General features: G+C 41.6%; 1 protein-coding gene across 4 annotated transcripts in view; it reads left to right on the forward strand.

Annotated features, from left to right (window-relative positions):
* Positions 1 to 2591: 2591 nt before the first annotated feature.
* LOC124003073 (phosphofurin acidic cluster sorting protein 2-like) overlaps positions 2592 to 16188 on the forward strand; it is an 82157-nt gene continuing 68560 nt past the window's right edge. For all 4 annotated transcript variants that reach the window (XM_046311106.1, XM_046311108.1, XM_046311109.1 and 1 more), the window contains exon 1: positions 2592 to 2986. In XM_046311106.1, coding sequence (XP_046167062.1) covers positions 2754 to 2986 — 233 coding nt within the window. In that variant the 5' untranslated portion in view covers positions 2592 to 2753. The remainder of the gene's footprint in view (positions 2987 to 16188) is intronic.

Here is a 16188-nt window from a genome sequence, read left to right on the forward strand (position 1 = left end):
ATGGCTACAGATGTGAGTGCCACAGGTCGGTAGTCATTTAGGCAGGTTACCTTAGTGTTCTTGGGCACATGGACTATGGTGGTCTGCTTGAAACATGTTGATATTACAGACTCAGACAGGGAGAGATTGAAATGTCAGTGAAGACACTTGCCAGTTGGTCAGCACATCCTTCCGCTTCTGAGTTTTTTCTATCAATTAACTGAAACCACGCTATGTATCTATTGCTCTGAATCTACCATGTATCCTAAACTACTGAGGGTGATTACATTTTGGATTATGTTGGGATTTTAGATAATCAAATAGACAACTCAATGTTTTGAGAAACTGCTGAAGAGACAGAACATTAGTTAGTAGGAGCAGTCAATGTATCTTTGAATGCCACTGGAGGGCACTACATCACACTAAACAAGGTGTGGGTGCTCCTTATGGCTAAATTGGGACCAAGTCAAGCCCCCCTGTTCATTAGTCATCAGCACCAATACTGACAGAAATAACAGTTGGGGATCAGAACTGGGTCAAATAGGCCTACATGTAAAGTAATTTAGTTTTCCCAGTACAATGGATCCAATGGAAAAGTCCCAAAAGTGCAAATACCAATCTAAATGAAGCACACACAAAATAAACTATGTAATAAACTATATAATAAACAGATTACAAGCAGACCTTCAAATGAAGTGTAACAGAAGCATATTTTTTCCAACTGTTAATGGAATGTGGAATTTTTTATATCTAAAAAAATAACATTTTTAGAGGAGTAGGATTTTATATTAAGGAATACATAATTGGTTGTTGCAGCTATTTTTATTGTGAATGAATGATCCCTGACTGAGAGACTGGGACAGAGAGACTGAAAAACAGCTTCTATCTCAAGGCCATCAGACTGATAAACAGCCATCACTAGCACATCAATGGCGGCTGCCTATAGACATAGATTAGGAATCACTGGCTACTTTTAGAAATGGATCACTAGCCACTTGAACAATCTTCCGTATCTAGCATAACTCATCTCATATGTATAAACTGCACCACACTATTCTACGGTAACTTAGTCACTTTTAAATTGTGTTTACATATTGCATCACCTATTTCATATGTATATACTGTATTGTATTCTATACCACACCACTGACTGTTAAACAGCCATCTCCAGCACATCAGAGGCTGCTGCCGATAGACATAGATTAGGAATCACTGGCCACAAGGAAATTAAACACTAGCCACTTTATTAATGTCTCCATATCTTGCATTACTCATCTCATATGTGTAAAGTGTACTCTATACTATTATACGGTATCAAGTGTCACTTTAATTGTTTGTAAATATTGCATCACCCATCTCATATGTGTATACTGTACTTTATACTCTGCCACTGTATCTCAGTCCAATGCCGCTCTGACATACACTACTGTTCAAAAGTTTGGGGCCACATAGAAATGTCCTTGTTTTTGAAAGTGAAGCTGCCAGTTGAGGACTTGTGGCGTCTGTTTCTCAAACTAGACACTCTAATGTACTTGTCCTCTTGCTCAGTTGTGCACCGGGGCCTCCCACTTCTCTTTCTATTCTGGTTAGAGACAGTTTAAGCTGTTCTGTGAAGGGAGTAGTACACAGCGTTGTACGAATCTTCAGTTTGTTTGTAATTTCTCACATGGAATAACCTTCATTTCTCAGAACAAGAATAGATTAACAAGTTTCAGAAGAAAGTTCTTTGTTTCTGGCCATTTCCAGCCTGTAATCAAACCCACAAATGCTGATGCTCCAGATACTCAACTAGTCTAAAGAAGGACAGTTATATTGCTTCTTTAATAAGCACAACAGTTTTCAGCTGTGCTAACATAATTGCAAAAGGGTTTTCTAATGTTCAATTAGCCTTTTAAAATGATAAACTTGGATTAGCTAATACAACGTGCCATTGAAACACAGGAGTGATGGTTGCTGATAATGGGCCTCTGTACGCCTATGTAGATATTCAATTTAAAAAATAATCCGTTTTCAGCTACAATAGTCATTTACAACATTAACATTGTTTACACTATATTTCTGATCAATTTTGTGTTACCTTAATTGACAAAAAAACGTGCTTTTCTTTCAAAAACAAGGACATTTCGAAGTGACTTCAAACTTTTGAACGGTAGTGTATATGTATATTCTTAATCCCTTCCTTACTTAGATGTGTGTGTTTTGGGGATATATGTTGTGAAACTGTTAGATATTACTTGTTAGATATTACTGCATTGTCTGGAGCTAGAAGCACAAGCATGTCGCTACATCTGCTAAACACGTGTATGTGACCAACAACATTTGATTGGATTTGATATATTGTATCATTAGCCTATATAATATATAACGTTTCTTACTATGGTCATAAAATGTCCAATCAATAATTATGCATAGACTAATAATTGTCTACTAGCTACAATCACATTGAGGTTAATTCAATTGCAATAATATTTTGATAATCCAACAATATTCAGCTCTGATTTTTTTATTTACAATCAACCAATGATCCGCGCCTTTGAAAAATCAAATGGTCTGCGGGCGCCCCTAGCGTCCAATAGTAGAACTTTGCCTCGTTTTTGTTTGTGCGTGCTGAACAACGCCCCGCCCAGATTTGTATTCCAATGCCTCAGTTTCAGCACTCTCGATTTGCTAGCCTTGAGCTGCCTGCTACATTGACAACTTTCTGTGATATTGCGGAGAGTGGCTACGCGAGCAAGCATCACAGCCTATAGCCTGCTGCTACCCGGGGAGAGGCGATGATGGCGGCGGCCGTAGAGAGAGGAGGAGTGCGGGCCGCTTTCCTGAATCCAGGCAGCGGCGGCGGGATCGGTGGACCATCCCCGGCACCTATTGCAACTGCTCCTGGAGCCGCGGTTGGAGCAGGAGGCATGGGTTCGAATTCGGGTGGGTCAGATGGTCCCATACCCGTGCCTATGAACCTTTTTGCAACGTGGGAAATAGACCGTTCTTCTCCGAGTTGTGTTCCAAGGTAGGCTAAGCTACTTACATTGCCCAGCACACATGTAATCCTTTTTCTTTGTGAGTGGGCGTCTGTAGTAGTGTTTCCAATTCGGAGTGGTTGTTACATTGTTGTTACAGGATAGCCAGGCTACATTTTTAGGACTGTTCCATGGCAACAACCTCACACATCCATAACTGAATGACATTTGGTTGAGTTTGTTGTTGGTGTAGGTCACTCGGACTAGACATTTAATTGCTCGGGATTTATCAAATCAAAGTCTGTTCTCGTAGTCTGCTTTGTTTGTTTATTTTAAGAATATACGACAACAAAGAACAACATGACGATAAAGCTATCTTATTCCCACAGAAGGTTAGGCTATACGCAGACTGAACAAACGTTTTCTGGACAAAAAAAAATATGTAATTGCATAGTCTAAATTGCTAGCTTGTTAATAATAATAGGCTACTTTAGTCTAATAATAGCCTACTTGTATTACTGTTTTGCTCTCCATAGAAAGCGTTTTCCTTGCATAGTTCCCTCTTGACTTTCAACGGGACACTTTCCCGTTATTTGATGCAGATAACCGTTATTCTAGGCTACATGGAGTTATTTTCACCGAGTTAAACCGTTTGATATGAATTCCACCCACCCATAGCCTACATTCCAGAGCTGCATGGCAAAACAGACTTGATATGGAGCTAGAAAATCTGTTTGCCAGTCAATGAAACTGCCTCGCGAATCAACAGGGAACTGTCAAAATAAAGGAAACACTTGAGTAAGTGAGGAATACAAAGTATATTGAAAGCATGTGCTTCCACACAGGTGTGGTCCCTGAGTTAATTAAGTAAATAACATCCCATCATGCTTAGGTCATGTATAAAAATACCTATTGCCCATTATTATCATGGCTTGAAGAAGAGATATCAGTGACTTTGAAATAGGTGTCTCAAAGGAGCATAGGCTGTGCTTCCACACAGGTGTGGTCCCTGAGTTAATTAAGTAAATAACATCCCATCATGCTTAGGGTCATGTATAAAAATACCTATTGCCCATTATTATCATGGCTTGAAGAAGAGATATCAGTGAATTTGAAATAGGTGTCTCAAAGGAGCATAGGCTGTGTGTGTGTCTGTCACCATTTCTCAACCCAATTGCGAACTGTGTAAAAATGGCATAATTCAGATATGACGTCATTGTTTTTGCACTATCAACTGAGTTGGTTCAATGTGCCAATAAATCAACACACTATACTTTTTAGTTTTTTCAAATTGCCGGCATCTTGAAGCTTAAAGTGGATCATGTAGGCTGTACTTTGCTAATGACCATACCAAAAAAAAAGAGTGACAGAGAGCAATGTACAATATTGGGAACTTAGATAAACAAGGAATTTGTGGTAAGTGCATGGGGGCCGTCATCTTTATGCACCTCCGTTATTGAACACTGCCTGAGACAGCATTTTCCTCCACCACCAACAAAACACCAAATGGTGGAATTTCACGTTGAAGAATGGTGTTGCAGAAACTATGACACATTGAACCTGTTCTGGCAGCTCATGGTGGCCCAATACCCTATTAAAGACCCAGTGCAGTCAAAAACGTGATTTTCCTCTTTTTTATATATATTTCCACACTGAGGTTGGAATAATATTGTGAACATGATTATAATACCCTTTTAGTGTAAGGGTTGTTTGAAAAGACTGCCTGACATTTAAGCCTGTTTTGGTGGGATGGTGTTTTGGCTTTCCCTGTGATGTATTCATTACACCGATTTTGTTGCAAAACGTTTCTTAAACCTAAGAAAATGGAACGAAACTGGGAAGGACCTGCCTGAATTTGGCCAATGGAAGTTCCAGTTTACTGTTTGGACTAATAATTACACCCCTGGTGACATTGCCATGCAGTAAATGAGTTAATAGGCCTATTAAACAGAGTTCCAAATCTCTCTGCCATTAACAGCTAATTTTCAGTTTTCCCCTCTCCACTCAGACCGCTCCCACAGTCCTAGCAAAATTCTTGATGGAGAAATTGCTCTTTGCTAAGATGCTATCTTTGTTTCTTTTTGACAATTTTTTAATTGAAAACAATCACAGTAAGGTACTTCATTGTTACCCAGAAAGGATTTGATATTGAGATACAAATGATTGCATTGGACCTTTAAGGCACGTTATGTTGGTGTTTCCTTTATTTTGGCAGTTACCTGTATACAGTATGTCAGTCAGCCTAATCTATTTGCTCTAATAACCCAGAAATCACAGGCTCAATGATGACAGTTGACTTGGCTTATGATTACCCCCAATGGCTCTCTTCTTGTATGTATAGGCTACTTAGCATTGTTTTTCGGCCCAACCCACTTACATTACGTTTAGGCCTATTCACTCAACATTTGACAGCAATTTATTTGCACTGTCAGAATGGTGTCATAAACATGTCATAGCATGTTCTTATTTCACCGAATGTCAAGTAACATTGTACAGAACACACATACAGTAGGTCTAGCCACTGTCATAACTCTATATGCTTCATTGCCACATTTTGTGATTGATTCAATATCCATAATCCTAACTTTTGAACAAATTGTGCCTGTGTTTTTGCTCTTAGCTAAATGTATATTGTATGAGGTAACAGGCTTGCCAGGTTTTACCTGTTGATTAATGGCACACCCTCTGTCATTACAGCAGTGACTTTTAGAAATACTTCATGCTTCATACATAAATACATTCTCATAGATTTGATGTCCTTTTCCTCAATGTTCTTTATCATCTTTTTCAATCTATCTCCTTTAACTTGCCATCTTGAAATGTAAGCCCCATGTAACACAAATTCTTCACGTATAATATATATATATTTTTTAAGTCTACTTTGGCAGAGCAGAGTTGAAAGCGATTTAAAAAATGCATATCATCTTATCATATTAGCTTTGTCTTGTTCTCGTACTCGCCTAACACATGTACACATACATTTTCAGTAGCTATGCCAGAAAGTGCCCTGCAGATGGTGAAAAGGAAAGGAAGTAATTGTGTTCACCGAGATGGGTTTTTTACTCTAGTGTCCTATATCCACACTGCCATTTTCTTTTTCTCAGAACTCGTTCTATAGCCCATTACAGGCTTGTGGGTACATATTCCATACAGTCGCTACCCACTCCACAGTAATACACAGTAGCATACCCCTATACCACGGTGCATGAAATGAAGAACATCTAGCAAAGATATTCAGCTGGAGGAAAATTACTTTATTATCTTTTTTTTAAACAGAGCGCGAAAATGCATGGATTTTAATAACGCCTTTTATTGAAATTCTAATATAGGCCATTGTCCTTTAAGATCCAATTTGTTCTTTATTTTATGCATCTTTGATTGAACTTTGATTTTCTCCCAAATATGTTTTTTAGAGATACATTTTTCAATTTACAGTTGATGTCGGAAGTTTAAATACACCTTAGCCCCAAATACATTTAAACTCAGTTTTTCACAATTCCCGACATTCCCTACCTTAGGTCAGTTAGGATCACCACCTTATTTTAAGAATGTGAAATGTCAGAATAATAGTAGAGAGAATTATTTATTTCAGCTTTTATTTCTTTCATCACATTCCCAGTGGGTCAGAAGTTTACATACACTCAATTAGTATTTGGTAGCATTGTCTTTAAATTGTTTAACTTGGGTCAAACGTTTCGGGTAGCTTTCCATAAGCTTACCACAATAAGTTGGGTGGATTTTGGCCCATTCCTTCTGACAGAGCTGGTGTAACGGAGTCAGGTTTGTAGGATCCTTGCTCACACAAGCTTGTTCAGTTCTGCCCACAAATTTTCAATCGGATTGTGGTCAGGGCTTTGTGATGGCCACTCCAAAACCTTGACTTTGTTGTCCTTAAGCCATTTTGCCACAACTTTGGAAGTATGCTTGGTGTCATTGTCCATTTGGAAGACCCATTTGTGACCAAGCTTGAACTGATGTCCTGAGATGTTGCTTCAATATATCCACATAATTTTCCTTCCTCACGATGTCATCTATTTTGTGAAGTGCACCAGTCCCTCCTGCAGCAAAACACCCCCACAACATGATGCTGCCACCACCATACTTCACGGCTGGGATGGTGTTCTTTGGCTTGCAAGCATTCCCATTATGGCCAAAGAGTTCCATTTTTGTTTCATCAGACCAGAGGACATTTCTCCAAAAGGTACGATCTTTGTCCCCATGTGCAGTTGCAAACCGTAGTCTGGCTTTTTTATGGCGGTTTTAGAGCAGTGGATTCTTCTGGCCTTTCAGGTTTTGTCGATATAGAACTTGTTTTACTGTGGCTATAGATAGTTTTGTACCTGTTTCCTCCAGCATCTTCACAAGGTCCTTTGCTGTTGTTCTGGGATTTATTTGCACTCTACGCACCACAGTACGTTGATCTCTAGGAGACAGAATGCGTCTCCTTTAGAGGTCGACCGATTATGATTTTTCTTATTGATGATGATTTTTTTATTGGAGGACCAAAAAAAAACGATACCGATGAACTTTTTGGATATAGGGGGTGCTCTTTTAATTTATAGATAAAAAAACGTTCCCGTTTTAAACAAGATATTTTGTCACGAAAAGATGCTCGACTATGCATATAATTGAGAGCTTTGGAAGGAAAACACTCTGACGTTTCCAAAACTGCAAAGATATTGTCTGTGAGTGCCACAGAACTAATGCTACAGGCGAAACCAAGATGAAATTTCATACAGGACGTGCCCCAGATTTTGAATGTGCTGTGTTCCAATGTCTCCTTATATGGCTGTGTATGGGTCACGAATGAGCTTAGACTTTCTGTCGTTTCCCCAAGGTGTCGACAGCATTGTGACGTATTTGTAGGCAAATCATTGGAAAATTTACCTTAAGAGACTACATCTACCAGGTGGCTTACTTACAGGCTCTAACCAATAGTGTGTGTGTGTGTGTGTGTGTGTGTGTGTGTGTGTGTGTGTGTGTGTGTGTGTGTGTGTGTGTGTGTGTGTGTGTGTGTGTGTGTGTGTGTGTGTGTGTGTGTGTGTGTGTGTGTGTGTGTGTGTGTGTGTGTGTGTGTGTGTGTGTGTGTGTAGGTAAGTAGAGAAATAAAACAACAGTAAAAAGACATTTGAAAATAAGAGTAGCAAGGCTATATACAGACACCGGTTAGTCAGGCTTATTGAGGTAGTATGTACATGCAGGTATGGTTAAAGTGACTATGCATATAAGATAAACAGAGAGTAGCAGCAGCGTAAAAGAGGGGTTGGGGGTGGCACACAATGTAACCATTTCACGACTGTCTTGGTGTGTTTGGACCATTCTAGTTTGTTGTTGATGTGGACACCAAGGAATTTGAAGCTCTCAACCTGCTCCACTACAGCCCAGTCGATGAGAATGGGGATGTGCTCGGGGCTCCTTTTCCTGTAGTCCACAATCATCTCCTTAGTCTTGGTTATGTTGAGGGATAGGTTGTTATTCTGGCACCACCCGGCCAGGTCTCTGACCTCCTCCCTATAGGCTGTCTCGTCGTCTCGTCGTTGTGGGTGATCAGGCCTACCACTGTTGTGTGGTGTTGGAGTCGTGCCTGGACATACAGTCGTGGGTGAACAGGAAGTACAGGAGGGGACTGAGCACGCACCCTTGTGGAGCTCCAGTGTTGAGGATCAGCGTGGCAGATGTGTTGCTACCAACGCTCACCACCTGGGGGCGGCCCGTCAGGAAGTCCAGGATCCAGTTGCAGTGGGAGTTGTTTAGTCCCAGGTTTCTTAGCTTAGTGATGAGCTTTGAGGATACTATGGTGTTGAATGCTGAGCTGTAGTCAATGTATAGCATTCTCACATAGGTTTTCCTTTTGTCCAGGTGGGAAAGGGCAGTGTAGAGTGCAATAGAGTTTGCATCATCAGTTTGGGCGGTATGCAAATTGGAGTGGGTCTAGGATAATGGTGTTGATGTGAGCCATTACCAGCCTTTGAAAACACTTCATGGCTACTGACGTGAGTGCTACAGGTAGTCATTTCGGCAGGTTGCCTTTGTGTTCTCGGACACAGGGACTATGGTGGTCTACTTGAAGCATGTTGGTATTGCAGACTCAATCAGGGACATGTTGAAAATGTCAGTGAAGACACCTGCCAGTTGGTCAGCACATGCCCAGAGCACACATCCTGGTAATCCATCTGGCCCCAGGTATGTTGACCTGTTTAAAGGTCTTACTCACGTCGGCTACGGAGAGAGTGATCACACAGTCATCCGGAACAGCTGATGCTCTCATGCATGCCTCAGTGTTGCTTACCTCGAAGCGAGCATAGAAGTGGTTTAGTTTGTCTGGTAGGCTCGTGTCACTGGGCAGCTCGTGGCTGTGCTTCCCTTTGTAGTCTGTAATAGTTTGCAAGCCCTGCCACATCCGACGAGCGTCGGAGCCGGTATAGTATGATTCAATCTTAGCCCTGTATTGACACTTTGCCTGTTTGATGGTTCGTCGCAGGGCATAGCGGGATTTCTTGTAAGCACCTTGACAGCTCTACCCTTTAGCTCAGTGCAAATGTTGCCTGTAATCCATGGCTTCTGGTTGGGGTATGTACGTACAGTCACTGTGGGGACGACGTCCTCAATGCACTTATTGATAAAGCCGGTGACTGATGTGGTGTATTCCTCAATGTCATCGGAAGAATCCCGGAACATGTTCCAGTCTGTGATAGCAAAACAGTCCAGTAGTTTAGCATCTGCTTCATCTGACCATTATTTTTATAGACCGAGTCACTGGTGCTTCCTACTTTAATTTTTGCCTGTCAGCAGGAATCAGGAGGATAGAGTTGTGGTCGGATTTACCAAATGGAGGGCGAAGGAGAGCTTTGTACGCGTCTCTGTGTGTGGAGTACAGGTGATCTAGAATTGTTTTCCCTCTAGTTGCACATTTAACATGTTGATAGAGATTTGGTATAACTGATTTAAGTTTCCCTGCATTACAGTCTCCGGCCCCTAGGAGCGCTGCCTCTGGGTGAGTGGTTTCCTGTTTGCTTAGTTCCTTATACAGCTGACTGAGTGCGGTCTTAGTGCCAGCATCTGTTTGTGGTGGTAAATAAACAGCCACGAAAAGTATAGCCGTGGACTCTAGGCAAGTATTGTGGCCTGCAATTTATGACAATATACTCTATACTCTCTCTCTTTGTCATTCAGGTGAGCAAAATCTAGAGACTTCATTTCGTGCACCAGCTGTTGTTTACAAATATGTTTGGAGAATATCGTGTGAGTCCTGCTTGTTGTAAATGTTGAAAAAATCTTTGTCTAATCCGAGGTGAGGGATCGCTGTCCTGATATCCAGAAGCTCTTTTCTGCCGTAAAGATACGGTTGCAGAAACGTTATGTACAAAATTATTTCCAACTATCGCGAAAACCCCCCACATAATAGCACAATTGACCGTAAAACGGCGGCCATCTCCTCCAGCTCCATCTGTGCTCGATTTTATACACCTGTCAACAATGGTTGTGGCTGAAATAGCAAACGGAGAGGTGCACACGGCATAGAAGGAGCGAAGGAGACAACCCAAAAGACGGAAACAAAAAGTATAAAACCCTTTATTCTCGCTATACAGGCATTTGAAGCATTGCGCAAAAACATACATTTGAATGAATTGAATGAATTCAATATATCACCCAGCCCTAATACACACACACACACACACACACACACACACACACACACACACACACACACACACACACACACACACACACACACACACACACACACACGCACACGCACACGCACACACACAAACATTGTCATTAAAAAAAAACTATGTCTCTGATATAACGCTCACACACACACACCAACCCCAACCACGGTTTCTCCTCAGAAGGGAGAGATAAATGACGGAGAACCCATCCAGGAATAGATGGACCCACAGTAATTAAATGTGTGTGCTGAAATCAAGTTAGCCAGCCACTATTATTCATGTGGTTTCATTGGTGTTTAATTGGTGCAGGACCCATTATTTCTTATGGAGTGGGCTAGCTGCGTTTAAGATGGATGGGGTTGACTTAACTGAATGTGCTGTACGATAGGAAGTGATCTATTTAATACTGGAAGTGACAAAAATACTATATAGGCTAATGTATAGTACGATAACCAGCGATTCTCAAATGCGTCCTATATGGAAAATGGAATGGGTTTCTCAACTAATACTCACAAAAAGGGGTTGAACTTTGTGGCCATCGCCCTTTAGCTTTAATCTTTTTCCCTTCAATTTTAATGCTTAAAACATCAACCTACAGAATTCACTTAGTTCAGTAATGAAGCATGGCACTTTTGTAACCAAAGAAAAATCTACTCTATTACTTGATCTGGCGCTGAGCGCAAATCCCTGATTAAAGATCCTGATTCCTTATCCCCTGTCAGTGGATTTGATGTCTTTATTCAGCTGGTGCTGATCTCTCCCTCTACATTCACATTTTTGTCATTTAGCAGACACTCCTATTCAGAGCGACTTAAAGTTAGTACATTCATCTTCAGATAGCTAGGTGGGACAACCACATATCCTAGTCATAGTAAGAACATTATTCCTCAATAAGGTAGCTATCAGTAAAGTCAGTGCTAGAAGAAAAAAAAGTATTTCTCTGTCTCGCTCTGATTCCTCTTCAATATTTAAAACTACTATGGTAGGCAGACCTCGTGCGGAATTAATTGCAATTTGAAAGGGAGTGCTTACGGACCCTGGCTGTGCTCGTTTTTTATACCGTGCTCTCTCTGAAGGCCAACTACTGGCTTTAAGGCAGATAACCAAACCCCACGGGTTTGAGTAAATTGTGAGTTTCTGATGTCATTGCCTCAGACCCCTTTAATGTGTGGAATGGAACATGGTCAGAGCATTCACCCTCCTGACGCTAACCTAGTTAGCATACGATACACATACGCTGTTGAATGCCAATGCCTTTGTCATTGTGTTGTTATTTGTGGCCTGTTTTTGTGGTGAATATTTCCAAATCTGGTCCTTGGTCATCAAAAATGCCAACATATTATGCACATTATGCTTTTTTTTTGTTATGCTGTCTGAGCTATAGTGGACAATCGCTTGTGTATTTTTTTTCAAATCAGCTTTTGGGGCTTGTGTTTACGTGCATGTGTATCCAAGTGTAAGATGCCCAGCTTCATATTGTTATTGGAGGAATTACCAAAAAGGCCTCACCCCAAATCAGAAGCACATGCTCTCTTTTCCAAAAACTAGCACAGAACTTTGGCAATCACCTACAGGATCTTTGTTGTGTGTGTGTGTGTGTGTGTGTGTGTGTGTGTGTGTGTGTGTGTGTGTGTGTGTGTGTGTGTGTGTGTGTGTGTGTGTGTGTGTGTGTGTGTGTGTGTGTGTGTGTGTGTGTGTGTGTGTGTGTGTGTGTGTGTGTGTGTGTGTGTGTGTGTGTGTGTCAGGAAAATAGTCTGGTCTAGTGGGGATAAGCTGAGGTTTACAACCCCTGCTGTAGCATGTGTTTCTTTCTGCAGCTGTTTCGACGCCAGAGTGCTAGACAGCTCAGCTAACATTTGGGTGCAATGTGAAACCAGGGCGTGAGCTCCGCTCAAAGCCACTACAGCAGAGCAATAGAGCACCAGCCGTTCAACGCTATAAAGTTGGACTTACTAGTAGTAAAACTGTTGTTCCCCAGTTCACAGATATTTTGTTGGTAGTCCTACTACACCAAAAATACGGAATTGAAAAATGGCTTACCTGTGAACGGTTATGACTCATTGCAAATTCAATCAACTAGTTGACACAAGAAAATCATACATTCAAATGTTTGTTGAAATAAGCAAGGAAACTATGTTGACTCAATCTATTTCTGCCTGGGTTGAGACAGTTTGGCTGCTTTCCGCCATTAAAGGAAAACGCCACCCAAAAACGATCAATTAGTATTTGTTTCATTAGTCCATTGTTGATATAGTTCCAAAAAGTTTTCAAGATGTATAACTTTTAAAAACGCAGCATCATATGAGGCACTCTGCATCATATGATTCAAAATGCATCATACCAGCTGTATTTCTGTATTTGGAAATACATTACATAGCCAGAAGTATATGGATACCTGGGCATTGATATGGAGTTGGTCCCCTCTTTGCTGCTACAACAGCCTCCACTCTTCTGGGAAGGCTTTCCACTAGATGTTAGAACATTACTGTGTGGACCTGCCACTAGCATTAGCATCAGCCACTAGCATTATTGAGGCACTGATATTGGGCTAACAGGCCTGGCTCGCAGTCGGCGTTCCAATTCATCCCAAAGGTGTTTGATGGGGTTGAGGTCAGGGCTAGTCAAGTTCTTCCACACCGATCTTGACAAACCATTTCTGCATGGACCTCATTTTGTGCACAGGAGCATTGTCATGCTGAAACAGGAAAGGGCCTTCCCCAAACTGTTGCCACAAAGCTGTAATTGTAAAGAATGTCATTGTATACTGTGGCATTAAGATTTCCCTTTACTGGAACTAAGGGGCCTAACCCGAACCATAAAAAACAGCCCCAGACCATTATTCCTCCTCTGCCAAACCTTACAGATGACACTATGCATTAGGACAGGTAGCGTTCTCTTGACATCCATTGGCGGCGAGCTTGACACCACTCCAGCCAATGCTTGGTATTGTGCATGGTGATCTTAGGCTTGTGTGCAGCTGCTTGGCCATGGAACCCCATTTCATGAAGCTCTCGACAAACAGTTGTGCTGACATTGCATCTAGAGGCAGTTTTGAACTCGGTAGTCAGTGTTGCAACCGAGGACAGACTAGTTTTACTCGCTACACGCTTCAGCAGTTACCTGTCCCATTCTGTTAGCTTACAGTGGGGCAAAAAAGTATTTAGTCAGCCACCAATTGTGCAAGTTCTCCCACTTAAAAAGATGAGAGAGGCCTGTAATTTTCATCATAGGTACACTTCAACTATGACAGACAAAATGAGAAAAAAAATCCAGAAAATCACATTGTAGGATTTTTTATGAATTTATTTGCAAATTATGGTGGAAAATAAGCATTTGGTCACCTACAAACAAGCAATATTTCTGGCTCTCACAGACCTGTAACTTCTTCTTTAAGAGGCTCCTCTGTCCTCCACTCGTTACCTGTATTAATGGCACCTGTTTGAACTTGTTATCAGTATAAAAGACACCTGTCCACAACCTCAAACAGTCACACTCCAAACTCCACTATGGCTAAGACCAAAGAGCTGTCAAAGGACACCAGAAACAAAATTGTAGACCTGCACCAGGTTGGGAAGACTGAATCTGCAATAGCTTGGTTTGAAGAAATCAACCGTGGGAGCAATTATTAGGAAATGGAAGACATACAAGACCACTGATAATCTCCCTCGATCTGGGGCTCCACGTAAGATCTCACCCCGTGGGGTCAAAATGATCACAAGAGCGGTGAGAAAAAATCGCAGAACCACACAGGGGACCTAGTGAATGACCTGCAGAGAGCTGGGACCAAAGTAACAAAGTCTACCCTCAGTAACGCACTACGCCGCCAGGGACTCAAATCCTGCAGTGTCAGACGTGTCCCCCTGCTTAAGCCAGTACATGTCCAGGCCCGTCTGAAGTTTGCTAGAGAGCATTTGGATGATCCAGAAGAAGATTGGGAGAATGTAATATGGTCAGATGAAACCAAAATATAACTTTTTGGTAAAAACTCAACTCGTCGTGTTTGGAAGACAAAGAATGCTGAGTTACATCCAAAGAACACCATACCTACTGTGAAGCACGGGGGTGGAAACATCATGCTTTGGGGCTTTTCTGCAAAGGGACCAGGACGACTGATCCGTGTAAGAGATTCACAAATACATAATCCCTAATGAAATATGTGTATGAATAGCAAACAAAAGCCACAGCATGTCAAAGTCAACATGCACTACACATTGGGCTCCTGAGTGACACAATGTTCTAACACACTGCATCTCAGTGTAAGAGGCGTCACTGCAGTACCTGGTTCGAATCCAGGCTGTATCACATCCGGCTGTGATTGGGAGTCCCATAGGGCAGCGCACAATTTATCCAGCGTCGGCCGGGGTAGGCCGTCATTGAAAATAAGAATTTGTTCTTAACTGACTTGCCTAGTTAAATAAAGGTTACACACCACACTGACCAAAACGTTATTTTCTAGCCACTTACGTATGTCCCCATCATACATGTCATGCAGTGAAGTTTCAGCTCTGTCTGTCCGTGGCCTCTCTTCCTCGGTGGGCGCTGTCACTGTGTCTGTTTCTATCTCGTCCAGCTGTTTATTTATTTATTTCACCTTTATTTAACCAGGTAGGCAAGTTGAGAACAAGTTCTCATTTACAATTGCGACCTGGCCAAGATAAAGCAAAGCAGTTCGACAGATACAACGACACAGAGTTACACATGGAGTAAAACAAACATACAGTCAATAATACAGTATAAACAAGTCTATATACAATGTGAGCAAATGAGGTGAGAAGGGAGGTAAAGGCAAAAAAGGCCATGGTGGCAAAGTAAATACAATACAGCAAGTAAAACACTGGAATGGTAGTTTTGCAATGGAAGAATGTGCAAAGTAGAAATAAAAATAATGGGGTGCAAAGGAGCAAAATAAATAAATGAATTAAATACAGTTGGGAAAGAGGAAGTTGATTGGGCTAAATTATAGGTGGGCTATGTACAGGTGCAGTAATCTTTGAGCTGCTCTGACAGTTGGTGCTTAAAGCTAGTGAGGGAGATAAGTGTTTCCAGTTTCAGAGATTTTTGTAGTTCGTTCCAGTCATTGGCAGCAGAGAACTGGAAGGAGAGGCGGCCAAAGAAATAATTGGTTTTGGGGGTGACTAGAGAGATATACCTTCTGGAGCGTGTGCTATGGTGACCAGCAAGCTGAGATAAGGGGGGACTTTACCTAGCCGGGTCTTGTAGATGACATGGAGCCAGTGGGTTTGGCGACGAGTATGAAGCGAGGGCCAGCCAACGAGAGCGTACAGGTCGCAATGGTGGGTAGTATATGGGGCTTTGGTGACAAAACGGATTGCACTGTGATAGACTGCATCCAATTTGTTGAGTAGGGTATTGGAGGCTATTTTGTAAATGACATCGCCAAAGTTGAGGATTGGTAGGATGGTCAGTTTTACAAGGGTATGTTTGGCAGCATGAGTGAAGGATGCTTTGTTGCGAAATAGGAAGCCAATTCTAGATTTAACTTTGGATTGGAGATGTTTGATATGGGTCTGGAAGGAGAGTTTACAGTCTAACCAGACACCAGACACCTAAGTACAGTC

This window comes from Oncorhynchus gorbuscha, linkage group LG18, assembly GCF_021184085.1.
Source record: "Oncorhynchus gorbuscha isolate QuinsamMale2020 ecotype Even-year linkage group LG18, OgorEven_v1.0, whole genome shotgun sequence".
Lineage (NCBI taxonomy): Eukaryota > Metazoa > Chordata > Actinopteri > Salmoniformes > Salmonidae > Oncorhynchus > Oncorhynchus gorbuscha.